At 50.4% G+C, this 13,695-nt stretch overlaps 1 protein-coding gene across 6 annotated transcripts in view; it reads left to right on the forward strand.

Moving 5' to 3' along the window:
• The window catches only part of mybpc1 (myosin binding protein C1), a 145,042-nt gene that overhangs the window by 103,113 nt on the left and 28,234 nt on the right, over positions 1-13,695 (forward strand). For all 6 annotated transcript variants that reach the window (XM_048549406.2, XM_048549404.2, XM_059652575.1 and 3 more), the window contains 3 exons: positions 2,589-2,693; positions 3,734-3,922; positions 11,961-12,095. In XM_048549406.2, the coding sequence (XP_048405363.1) occupies positions 2,589-2,693; positions 3,734-3,922; positions 11,961-12,095 (429 nt within the window). The remainder of the gene's footprint in view (positions 1-2,588; positions 2,694-3,733; positions 3,923-11,960; positions 12,096-13,695) is intronic.

Below are 13,695 nucleotides of genomic sequence, written 5' to 3' on the forward strand. Positions count from 1 at the left end.
TTGAACCATTGTACTCTGGTGTGTGGACATCAACAGTGCTGGTAGGGAGGGAACTCCAGGATTCTGACCCAGCGAGCCAGGAACAGCAATACATTTCCAAATCAGGACGGTGAGTGGTTCGGAGAGGAACTTGCAGGGGGTGGTGTTCCCATGTATCTGCTGCCCTTGCCCTTCTAGATGGAAGTGGTTATATGTTTGGAAGGTGCTGTTGGAGGGTCTTTGGTGAATTTCTGCAGTGCACCTTGTAGACAGTACACACTGCTGCTACTGAGCGTCGGTGGTGGAGGGAGTGGGATGTTTGTGGATGTGGTGCCAATCAAGCGGCTGCTTTATCCTGGATGGTGTCAAGCTTCTTGAGTGTTGTTGGGGCTGCACCCATCCAGGCAAGTGGGGAGTATTCCATCACACTGCAGCCACCACATCCGCTAGCATCCTGTTCCTCCACCAGCGACGCTCACTAGCAGCAGTGTGTACTAGCTACAAGATGCACTGCAGACATTCACCAAGCTTCCTTCAATGGTATGTACCCAATTCGTGACCTTGAGCATTTTAGGAGGACAAAGGCAGGAGATACATTGAGGCCACCACCACCTCCAATGTACTCGCCATTGACTTGGAAATATATCTTCTCTGTTAAAATCCTGGAATTCCCTCCCTAAGGGCATTGTGGTCTACTTACACCACAAGGACTGCAGCGGCCCTGGAAGCCAATGACACCCACATCCCATTAAAGAATAAAACAAAATTAAATCTTCTGTGCCCCTTCTCCAGGGCTTTGATATCCCTTCCTAAAGCCTGGAATGCAGCTGATCATCACCTTCTGAGGGCAACGGTGGATTCCAAATGCTGATCCAGCCAGTGATGCCCACATTCCATGAACAAATGCAATAAGTAACATAAACATAATGGAATTACATGTCCATGGGGCATTGGCATTCTCCAGGGGCAATTAGCGAGCGACACTCAATATCAAATCTGCCCAGATCCTGCTAGTTAGGTTTTTAAAGCTTTTTCTGACACTAATACACTTGAAAGGTAAACTGGTGACACCCCAAAAAAGATGGAATTTGTTTGCTGAAAATAATATCATCACGCAATACCCCTGGCCTCATTCCACTCCCCCACCCAGAGCCTCACTCCCCAATCCCACTGTGAGCTTCACCTAATGGACACTGCAAGATAAACCTCAGGATTTTTCCCAGTATCTCACAACATGCCTCTTGTTCTCTGACCACACTTTGTTGACCAATTTGGATGGAAGAATTGGACTCTCTCCCGACTTCTCCTCGACCAACAACATTCCTGCCCATTTAATGACCTGCTGAACACAATGGACAGGGAATGGGCAGTGGGTCTAAGGTGTGGGTGCCAAGACTGAGATGGTGGGATCTCCAAGGAGAGGCTGGTAAATCTGGGGCTTGTTGATTGGGTGGGTTTCGAGCAGGTAACTGCTGTGTGTTTGGGCTGTTCCTGAGTCGGAAATGAAGGGGGTGGTAGCTGAAGATTATCTCAAGGTGGGTGTTCAAAGAAATGTTTTATTAGAAAGGGGCTATTGAAGTGGGAGATAACAAGAACTGCCAATGCTGGAATCTGAGATAACAAGGTGTAGAGCTGAATGAACAAAGTGTAGAGCTGGATGAACACAGCAGGCCAGGCAGCATCAGAGGAACAGGAAAGCTGACGTTTCATAGAACATAGAACATCAAACAGTACAGGCCCTTCGGCCCATGATGTTATGCCGACCTATTACCCTACTAAGATCAATCTACCCTTCATACCCTACATTTTACTATCCTCCATGTGCCTATCCAAGAGCCACTTAAAAGTCCCTAACGTATCTGACTCCACTACCACTGCCAGCACGCATTCCACACACCCACCTCTCTCTGCGTGAAGAGCCTACCTCCGACATCTCCCCCCATACCTTCCTCCAATCACCTTAAAATTATGTCCCTCGTAATAGCCATTTCTGCCCTGGGGAAAAATCTCTGACTATCCACTCTATCCATGCCTCTCATCATCTTGTACATCCCTATCAAGTCACCTCTCATCCTTCTTTGCTCCAATGAAAAAAACCCCTAGTTCCCTCAACCTTTCCTCATAAGAGCTGCCCTTCAGCCCTGGCAGCATCCTGGTAAAGTTCTTTGGCACCCTCTCTAAAGTTTCTACATCCTTCCTATAATGAGGTGACCAGAACTGAACACAATATTCCAAGTGTGGTCTATCCAGATTTCTGAAGAAGGGCCCTGACCCGAAATGTCAACTTTTCTGCTTCTCTGATGCTGCCTGGCCTGCTGTGCTTCTTCAGCTCCACACTGGGCTGTTGAGGTGGGGTGCTCAGTACCTGGTTCTGGGAATGGAGAATAGGTGAGAGCCGCTGTGTGCTCTTTCTACAACATGGGACTCTCACTGAGTGGAAGCTCATTTCCAATCACCTCCATGCGATACTGCCGGCTACACCCAGTATGTGGGAACACTCAGTATCTGGCGTCCGTTCCGGGCAAAGAACAGAACCAGTCCTTGCAGAATGTAGACAGGACATTGTTGTAAATGGCACTAATGTTGAACTTTTATGCTGTTTGCTAAAGATGTTCCTGATCCCCCTGCACCGCCGATTGTAACTGAAGTTGGAGGTGACTGGTGTTCAATGACGTGGAATGTTCCTGACTACGATGGAAGCTCCCCGATTTTAGGTAACTGAAGAGTCTGAGACAGCCTGAGAAGGTTGGAATTAAATGTCAGAGGAGTGAAAGTACAACCCTGTGCTCGCACCTTTCAAGACTTCAGGATGTCTCAAAGGTTTTACAGTCAGTGAAATTCTCAATAAAGTGCATTTAGTGTTTTAATGTTGGAAACATGGCAACCAATTTGCACTTGGCCATCTCACATAAACACCATGTGATAATGACAACATGTCTAGATCTGAAAATTGGCAGCTTTAGGGAGTTTTTTGAATTGACTGTAAAATGCAAGGAGATGTCCTGAGCTGGTGGAAGGTGTTATAATTTTAAGTTCTTCCTTTTACAAGAATGGTTCAAAGAGCTTCATTTAGATTGAACAGGCTGGGACTGTGCTCTTTAGAGAGAAGAAGACTAAGAGGAGACCAGATAGAGGTTTACAACAATCTGAAAGGGCTGTATAGAGTGGATAGGGAGAAACTGTTTCCACTTGTAAAAGAAACAAGACCAAGAGGGGCATGGATTTATAGTGATGGGCAAGAAAGGCCAGGGTGATGTGAGAAAAAAACTTTTCACTCAGTGAGAAATGAGGGCGTGGAATGCACTGCCTGGAAATGTGGGGGAGGCAGGTTCTACTGAGCAATTCCGGAGGAGCAGTGGACACTTATTTGGATAGTGGTGGTGTGCAGGGAGATGGGTAAAGGCAGGAGACTGGCGTGAGGGAATGATGCCCTTCAAAGAGCCAGTGCAAGCACAATACGCTGAATGGCCTCCTTTTATAGTATAACCATTCTATGATTCTTTCATCTCACTGAAGGCCTTTTATCTTTCTCTTACTGATGTCCAACATACTTTCAAGAAATTTACAGAAGTTGCACTTTTGTACGGGGGTGGGATTGTGTGTGTGTGTGTGTGTGTGTGTGTGTGTGTGTGTGTGTGTGTGTGTGTGTGTTTGTGTGTGTGTGTGTGACCATGGTGGCTCATACATTGAGTGGTGAATGGCTGCTCCATTGAGATGTTGTTGTCACTCAGTCTCCACTCTCTACTGTATTTAGGGTACATCATTGAGAGGAAGAAGAAGCAAAGCTCTCGATGGATGAGACTTAACTTTGAACTGTGTAAAGAAATTACCTTTGAACCCAAGAACATGATTGAAGGGGTTCCTTACGAAGTGCGAGTGTTTGCTGTCAATGCCATTGGAATGTCCAAACCCAGTGAGCCGTCAAAAGCATTTGTTCCCCTTGGTAAGTGTGGGGCTCTGGCCTTGTTTCTGTTCATCATGTTGGCTCATATAGGCACTCTTTGGTTGTCCTTGAGGAGATAGTAGAGAGGCTTCTTCATGAAATCGTACAGTGATGGGACTTCTAAGATAGTGATAGTGGGGGGTATTCAGGATATTACCTCTGGACCACGAAGGAATGGTGATAAATGTCTAACTCAGGATAGTGTGTGACTCATAAAGAAACCTGCACTAGGTGATGTTCCTGTGCACAGTGGGGGAGGTGATGGCCTATCATTGAACTGTTAATCCCGAAACCCAAATAATGTTCTGGATAACAGGGTTCGAATACTGCCATAGAATATAGTGAAATTTGAATTCAATAAACATCAGGAATTAGGTTTCTAATGATGATCATGAAACCATTGTTGATTGTCAGGAAAACCCCGTCTGGTTCACTCATGCCCTTTAGGGAAGGAAACCGCCATCCCTACCTGGTCTGACCCACATGTGACTCCAGACCCACAGCAAAGTAGTTGATTTTTAACTGCCCTCTGGGAAATTAGGGATGGGCAATAAATGCTGGCTTACCCAATGATTCCCTCATCCTGTGAATGAATAAAAAACCCATCTGTCTTTGTCACTCCAGGTGGCCAATGTCAATAATTTGAGAAAGTGGACAGGCTTTGGGGAGTCGGGAGGTGACTCTGCAGTATTCCTATCCTCTGACTTAGTCTTGTAGCCAATGTGTTTATGTGGCAAGTCTAGTTCAGTTTCTGGTCAATTGTAACTCCAGAACGTATGTAGTAGGGATTCAGTTATGGTAATGCCATTGAATGTCAAGTGACAATGGTTAGATTCTCTCTTGTTGCCGATGGACATTGCCAGGCACTTGTGAGGCATGAATCTTGTCATGCCACTTGTCAACTCCAAACCTAGATTTTGTCCAGGTCTTGCTGCATTTGGCCCTGGGCTGCATCAGTATCTGAATGGTGCTGAACATCATTGATGAAGCAGCAGAAGATGGTCAGCCCTAGGACATTCCCCTGAGGGACTCCTGAAGAGATGTCCTGGAGCTGAGATGACTGACCTCCACCAACAACAATTGTCTTCCTTTATGCTAGGTATGATTCCAACTAGCAGAGAATTTTCACCTGATTTCCATCCATGCCAGTTTTTCTAGGGCTCCTTGATGCCACACCTGGTTAAATGCAGCCTTGATATCAAGGTCTGTCACTCTCACCTCACCCTCTGTAATCCAGCTCTTTTGTCCATGTTTGAACCAAGGCTGTAATGAGGTCAGGAGCTGAGTGGCCCTGGCGGAACCCAAACTGGGTGTCACTGAGCAGGTTCTGGATGTGAGTTTGCTCGCTGAGCTGGAAGGTTAGTTTCAGACGTTTCGTTACCTTTTTTTTATTTGAAAAAATATACTTTATTCATAGAATGTACAAAAAATAAAACATTTATACACCTACCCAGTCATGCAAGCCACTCCGGGTTACCCGGGGGTACGTACACCAACTAAAGGGAAAAAAAAACAAAACAGAGAAAAAAGAAACAAAGCAAAGAAACCGCCCCGGCAGTCGTCACCCCGCACAGTCCCAGTTGGCCCCCTGACCAGTTGGGGAAGGCGCCAGCTGGGCCCAGTTACCAGATAGGATTCTTTTCCCTTTTCTGGACGAGGGGGCTCATACGGTGGTCTTTCCCCACCGCGCCTTGGCGGCGGCTGCCCCAAGCTTTAGCGCGTCCCTCAGCACGTAGCCCTGGACCTTGGAGTGCGCCAGTCTGCAACACTCGGTCGGGGTCAGTTCTTTCAGCTGGCAGACCAGCAAGTTGTGGGCAGACCAAAGAGCGTCTTTCACTGCATTGATGGTCCTCCAGGCGCAGTTGATGTTGGTCTCGGTGTGCGTCCCCGGAAACAGCCCGTAGAGCACAGAGTCCCGCGTCACAGAGCTGCTCGGGACGAACCTCGACAAATACCACTGCATCCCCCTCCAGACCTCCTGCGCATAGGCACACTCCAGAAGGAGGTGATCGACAGTCTCGTCCCCCCCGCAGCCACCTCGAGGGCAGCGTGCGGTGGTGCAGAGATTCCGGGCATGCATAAAGGATCTCACTGGCAGAGCCCCTCTCACCGCCAGCCAAGCAATGTCCTTGTGCTTGTTTGAAAGTTCTGGCGATGAGGCATTCTGCCAAACGACTTTGGCAGTCTGCGTGGGGAACCACACGACGGGATCCACCCTCTCCTTTTCCCGAAGGGTCCTGAGGATACTACGTGCTGACCACTGCCTGACGGCCTTGTGGTCAAAGGTGTTTCCTTTCAAAAATTTCTCCACGAAGGACAGGTGGTACGGAACGGTCCAACTACTCGGAGCGTTCTGCAGCAACGAGGCCAGGCCCATCCTTCGCAACACCGGGGACAGGTAGAACCTCAGTAAGTAGTGACACTTGGTGTTTGCGTACCGAGGATCTACGCACAGCTTGATGCAGCCACACACAAAGGTAGCCGTCAGGGTGAGGGTGGCGTTCGGTACGCCCTTTCCCCCATTTCCCAGGTCTTTGTACATGGTGTCCCTGCTGACCCGGTCCATCCTCGACCCCCAAATGAAGTGGAAGATGGCCCGGGTGACCGCAGTGGCGCAGGTCCAGGTAATAGGCCAGGCCTGCGCCACATACAACAGTACCGAAAGCCCCTCGCACCTGACAACCAGGTTCTTACCCGCGATGGAGAGGGACCGGAGCGTCCACCTGCCCAGCTTCTGCTTAAATTTGGAGACACGCTCCTCCCAAGTCCTAGTGCATGCCCCAGCTCCACCAAACCAAACACCCAGCACCTTCAGGTAGTCTGTCCTGACGGTGAAGGGGATGAAGGAGCGGTCGTCCCAGTTCCCGAAGAACATGACCTCGCTCTTACCCCTATTGCCTTTGGCACCCGAGGCCAGTTCAAACTGGCCGCAGATGTCCAACAGCCTACTCACCGACCGACGATCGGTGCAGAAGACGGCGACATCATCCATGTACAGGGAGGTCTTGACCTGAAGGCCTCCGCTGCCTGGGATAGTCACGCCCTTCAGGCTCACGTCCTTCCTGATGGATGCGGTGAAGGGCTCCACACAGCACATGAATACGGCAGGAGAGAGCGGGCAGCCCTGCCTGACTCCAGATCTAACAGGAAAACTGTCTGATTCCCACCCGTTGATCGAGACTGCGCTAACGATGTTGGCGTAGAGCAGCCGGATCCAATTGCGGATGCCCTCCCCGAACCCCAATTTGGAGAGGACGTCCCTCATGTAAGCATGAGAGACCCTGTCGAAGGCCTTCTCCTGGTCCAGGCTGACGAGGCAGGTGTCCACCTGCCTGTCCTGTATGTAGGCGATCGTATCCCTGATGAGCGCGAGGCTCTCAGCGATCTTCCTGCCCGGCACAGCACAGGTTTGGTCAGGGTGAATCACTGACTCCAGGACAGACCTGACCCGGTTGGCAATGACCTTGGCCAGGATTTTGTAGTCCACGTTCAAAAGTGAAATGGGACGCCAATTCTTAATTTCTTCCCTCTCCCCCTTCCTCTTGTAAATGAGGGTGATGATGCCCTTCCTCATGGACTTGCACATTTCCCCTGCCCGAAGCGCACTATCGTACACCTCCAGCAGGTCCTGGCCGACCAGGCCCCACAGAGCAGAATACAGCTCGACCGGTAAGCCATCACTTCCGGGAGTCCTATTCCTCTGCAAGGACTTGAGGGCTCTGGCCAGCTCGTCCAGGGATATCGGCCGGTCCAGCCACTCCCTCGTGCCGCCGTCTAAGACCTCCGTGATAGACGACAGGAACGACTCGGAGGCCGTGCTGTCCGTGGGCTTCGTGTCGTACAGTCCGGCATAGAAGGATCTGCTGATCCTCAAAACGTCGGGCCGAGACAACGTCACTGAGCCGTCGTCCTCCTTCAGCTGGCTAAGCACAGAGCTCTCTTTGTGCACCTTCTGAAAGAAGAAATGCGAGCACGTCTCGTCCTGCTCCACGGAGCGGACCCTGGACCGGAAGATTATCCTGGAGGCCTCCGCGGCAAAGAGCGAGGCTTGCTGGCCTCTCACCTCGCGGAGGTCCTCCGTGACATCGACCCCCATCACCTGCAGAAGGAGCAGGTTCTGCACCCTTTTCTGGAGTCGCGACAGCTTTTCCCGCCTCTCTCTTGCCTTCTGAACACCCTTGAGGACAAAGAACCTCTTGATGTTCTCCTTCACCGTCTCCCACCAGTCGCCTGGAGACTCAAAGAGGGGTTTCACGGTTTTCCAACCGGCGTACTCCCTCTTAAGCTCCTTGACGTTCTCTGGGGTCAACAGAGTCGTGTTGAGCTTCCACGTCCCCTTGCCGGCCGGCTGGTCGTCCTGTAAGTGACAGTCGGCCAGCAGGAGGCAGTGGTCAGAGAAGAACACCGGCTCGACGCCGGTGGACCTGACCGAGAACGTCCGTGACACAAACAGGAAGTCTATCCTTGAGCGGATAGACCCGTCTGGCCACGACCAGGTGTACCTCTGCTGCGCTCCGTCTGTAGGGGTGCTGAAGACTTCGAGCAGCTTGGCGTCCTTCACCGTGCCCATCAGGAATCTGGATGTGACGTCCAGTTGAATCCCCCCACCCGCTGTCCCCACGCCGGATCTTCCATCTGCATCGATGATGCAGTTGAAGTCTCCGCCTAGGATGACCGGCCTGGACGTAGCCAGCAGGGGTGGAAGCCGCTGCAGGACGGCCGACCGCTCACTCTGTACCGCTGGGGCATACACGTTGATCAGCCTCAGGGGAGCATTCCTGTAGGTGACATCAGCCACTAGGAGGCGCCCCCCCACCACCTCCTGAACTTGAGAGATGGTGAAGTTGCGCCCTCGCAGCAGAATAGCCAGGCCCGAGGAGCGACGGTCGTTACCCCCCGACCAGATCGAAGGCCCACAGGTCCAGGCGCCGGACCATTTCCCGTACCTGCCGAGGTGCGGTATCCCGCACTCCTGCAGAAACAGGAGGTCCGCCTTGATGGTGGTCAGGTAGGCCAACGTGGACACACATCTCGCGGTTGACTTGACGCTGCGCACATTAATGCTCGCAACTCATACCCCCATTGTGGGCAGTGGCCGCAGTACCCTCCCCAGGTCCAAGGTCCAGCCCCGCCATCTGTCCCTTCATGCCCATTGCCCGGGCTAACTGCTGGACGCTCTCTGGGCTCAGGAAACCGTCTGTGCTGCCTTCCGGGTGGCATCCCCCCGTCAGGGGTGCGGAGGCAGGAGGGTCCGGCTCTGGATCAGGCTGGGGACGTGCTGTTTCCTCCTTCCCGCCTGGAAGTTCCGGGGGGCCCTCCAGTGCTCCAGCGGCACTTGACTGGGTGTCGGAGTGAGCCTCAGGACGCCTCCCGTCACCTGGAAGCGGGGTGCTGCTTTCCTTCCCCCTCGAGACCTTTAACTTCTGCTTCGGGTGGGCCCTCTCCGAATCCTCCTCGTCAGAGGAGCTCTTATAGCCCCCCTGTAGCTGCCTCTTCCCTCCTGATTGTTGCGGTTCCTGGGCCCGTCAACGCACCTTCCTCCTCGCTTTCCGGACTGTAGTCCACTCCCCTGGGTCGCCTGTCACCGCCTCCATTGGCTCCGGGTTGTCGGGGGGGATCGGAGCCTGCAGGGGTGCTTTGCTGGCCTCGGGCCCATCCTGCACGGCCTGGCCCTCCTGCACATCAGTGGGGTCCTTGCTGGGCCCTGGTGCCTTCCTCTCCTCCGGAGGGGCTGGCCCCGCATTTCCCCTGCCGGCGACCTGGGCGTAGGTGGTACCCCGCCGCGGGCATGCCCTATAGAAGTGGCCCGCTTCCCCGCAAAGGTTGCAGCTTCTCTCTCGTGGGCAATCCTTTGCAAGGTGTCCCTCCTCCCTGCAGTTCCTGCAGATGGTGGCTTTGCAGTCGGCCGCCATGTGACCTGACCTACCACAGGCATGGCAGACTTTGGGTTGCCCTGCGTAGGTCAGGTAGCCCCTGCTCCCGCCGATCGCGAAGCTGGACGGTGGGTGTGCGACATTCCCGTCTGCGCCCATCCTCAGCGTCACCTTGACCTGCCTCTTACTCGTCCAGATGCCAAAGGGGTCCACGATGTCAGTTAGGTCCCCTTCCACCTTCACATACCTTCCGAGGAAGGTCAGGACATCAACTGCTGGCACATGCGGGTTGTACATGTGTACAGTCACCATACGGCTCCTCTGTGCTGGCATCACAAACAGTGGGACAGCGGTCAATACAGAGAGGGGGCCCTCACCTCCTTTCTCCTTGAAAACCTCCAGGAAGCGCTCGCAAAGCTTGGCACTCCTGAAGGTCACGTCGTAAAAACCTCCTCCGGGGAAATCCTGCAGGCAGTAAATGTCCGCAGCAGCGAACCCGCAACAGTCCAACAGGACCCTCTTCACGAAGAAGGTGCGATCCACAGGTGCACCTTCATCCACCTTCTTTACAGAAACACGGATGGTGTTCCGGACCCCCTGACCTGGGGCACGAGCACTTGCCGCAGCCATCGTTGCAGGTTGGCTGCTCCCCTGAACCAGCGTTAGGCCGAAGCCAGCATTAAGATCCACTGGTCGCAAGGGTGCACAGCCAACCTGACGTCCTCCTTTCACCTCCAAGACAGCAGTCTCCTCCTCTCGGTCCACAAGAGAGTGGGTCTTTATTGTGTTCCAGATGTAAGCTAGTTCACTGAGCTTGAAGGTTTGTTCCCAGATGTTTCGTCACCATTCTAGGTAACATCAACAGTGAGCCTCCGACAAAGCGCTGGTGTTATGCCCCGCTTTCTATTTATCTGTTTAGGTTTCCTTGGGTTGGTGATGTCATTTCCTGCATTGGTAATGTCATTTCCTGTTCTTTTTTCTCAGGGGATGGTAGATTGGCTCCAAATCAATGTGTTTGTTGATGGAGTTCCGGTTGGAATGCCATGCTTCTAGGAATTCTCGTGCATGTCTCTGTTTGGCTTGTCCTAGGATGGATGTGTTGTCCCAATCAAAGTGGTGTCCTTCCTCATCTGTATGTAAGGATACTAGTGATGGTGATACATTGGACAAACTGGCAGGAAGCTAGCCACCAGGATACATGAACATCAACTAGTCACAAAACGACATGACCCACTATCACTCGTATCCTTACCACCTTATCATTATCCTTACCATCCTTATCCTTATCCTTATCTCACCACCTCTTTTGGAAACCTAACCAGATAAATAGAAAGCGGGACATAACACCAGCGCTTCGTCGGAGGCTCACTGATGATGTTACCTAGAATGGTGACGAAACGTCTGAAAACTAACCTTCCAGCTCAGCGAGCAAACTCACATCTAGAACCTCAAACTGAGCTACAAATCTTCTCAAAACTCGCTGAGCAGGTTATTGCTGAGCGGCTGCTGCTTGATAGCGCTGTTACTGACAACTTGAGAGAGTAGTACTTGTTGAGGAAGTAGCTGAAGATATTTGCGCCATAGATGCTTCCTGAGATATGATTTTAGTGATCTACTAAGCCTGAAATGGTTAACTTCCAACAAACTCAACCATCTTCCTTTGTGTCAGGTTTGATCAGGTACTGGGGGCATTTTCATTTTGATCTCCAGTGACCTCCACTTTGTTCAGGCTCCTTTGCGTGGCACCCAGTTGGATATTGAATGCTTACCCTCACCACCTCTTTAGCTACTGTGTCCGTGTCAGTGTCAATGCTGCAAAGTGTCCTGGAGTTAAAGGGATCTGGCAGAAACCCAACTAAGCCTTGATGGGCAGGAAATTGGTGAATAAGGAGTTCTTGATGGTACTTCCAATAACTTTTTCCATCACATGATGAATGTGGAGGCAGCTATCAGGGTGTTAACTGACTGAGTTACATTTATCCTGTTCTTTATGGATAGGCATCAAATGGGTAAACTGTTAGTTTTCCAATGTAAATTTTGAGACAAGAGTTATCACTCATTCTATATTGACACCATTTGTAAAGAGACTATTCCCCACACTTTTCTGAGTGGTCAAACACAGAGCTTTACCATGAACTGTCCTGTGTTTGTTTTCTCATCTCCAGCCCCAACCAGTGAACCTACACTTCTCGCTTGTGATGGTGTGACAGACAACAGTATATCACTCAAATGGAGGCCCCCTGAACGTATCGGAGCAGCGGGACTAGATGGCTACCGTATTGAGTACTGCCTGGAAGGAAGTAAGTCCACCTTGCCCTCAAACTACAGGGAACGTCAGCGATAAATAACCTACAGAAGAACTTCTTGGGCAAATAGAGGATAAAGTCTGTCTCCTTGACATTCTAGCACCCTAATAGTCACTTGATGCAATACTGATGGTGTCATTGGCCAATCACAGTGATCAGTTTCTAACACTGAATCTACAAATGAGTCAGACATGAGGCGAGGAAATTCCCAAAGCCTTGGGAATCATTGTCACATTACCCCTACACCTCCCAATTTCACTAACCACTGATCAATGATCTGTTACTGCCTTTGGATCATACAATTTGATGGTTTTGAGTAACTTTTTCTTTGTAACCTGATTTGAATTGTGTTTAGACATCATACATTTGGATGAAGTGGAATTTTAGGACCTTTGAAACACTGGAGTATGAGCAAGAAAAGCCGTTGAGATGCTCATTTGAATCTAGGAGAATGAGAGGAGACCTTATTGAAACACATAAGATTCGCAGGGGGCTTGACAATTTCTCCTCCTGTGAGAGTCTAGGACCAAGGCTGTAATCTCAGAATAATAGCTCTGATGTGGAGGTGCTAGTGTTGGACTGGGGTTGGACAGAGTCAGAAGTCACATGACACCAGGTTATAGTCCTAAAGGCCTATGTAAAATCACATTCAGATTTCAAATCAGCCCATTGGACAATAACCTGGTGTCATGTGACTTCATCAAAATAAAGGCGGTCTCACATTTGAGACAGAGATGAAGAGGATTTTTTTTTTCTCTTAGATGATAATGTATCTGTGGAACTCTTTACCACAGAGGGCCATTGAGGCTGGGTTATGGAGTATGTTCAAGGCTGAGACAGATTTTTAATCAGTGATAGAATGAGGTGTCGTGTGGAAAAAGCAGGAAAGTTGAGGATTATCAAACTGGCAATGACTTCATGGAATGGCAATGGGATGAATGGCCAACTTGTACGTCCTAGTTCATGGAATGACAATTTATTTTTGAACAGACCCTTCAATGCAGTAAATGCCCCCCACCCGCTACCCTTGGGTATTTTGCTTCTGCAATCACCAAATAAATTTGATAAAACCAAGAACTTTGGGTGCTGTAAATCTGAAACCAAAACAGGAGTTGCTGAGAGAAACTCAGCAGATCTGGCAGCATCTGGGGCAGAGAGAGAAAAAGAGAGAGTGATTAACTATTTGGGCCCAGTACCTTTCTTCAGAACAAAATCAGATATTTCACTACAGAAGGGCCATGTGCGATGTTTGTGGAAAGAAGTAAATGCATTTTCAAGGTAGCACTTGAAAACAGATCTTCTAGGCTACAGGTAGGGACATTACCATGGCACTATGCTAACCCTCTTTCCTTGCCTGGACCATTTGCTTTAAAGTGATTAACCCCAGTAAGTCTTTGCAAGAAGGAGACCAGATGTGTTCTATTGCATCAACAACAAAAACAGAAGTTGCTGGAGAAGCTCAGCAGGTCTGGCAGCATCTGTGAAGGAAAAAACAGAGTTAACATTTTGGGTCTGGTGACCCTTCTATTGCATGATAGCAATTAGTTTTGGGTTTAATTCACAAGATAAACATTGTCATTGAGATGATGGGGAG

Source organism: Stegostoma tigrinum, chromosome 18, assembly GCF_030684315.1.
Source record: "Stegostoma tigrinum isolate sSteTig4 chromosome 18, sSteTig4.hap1, whole genome shotgun sequence".
Lineage (NCBI taxonomy): Eukaryota > Metazoa > Chordata > Chondrichthyes > Orectolobiformes > Stegostomatidae > Stegostoma > Stegostoma tigrinum.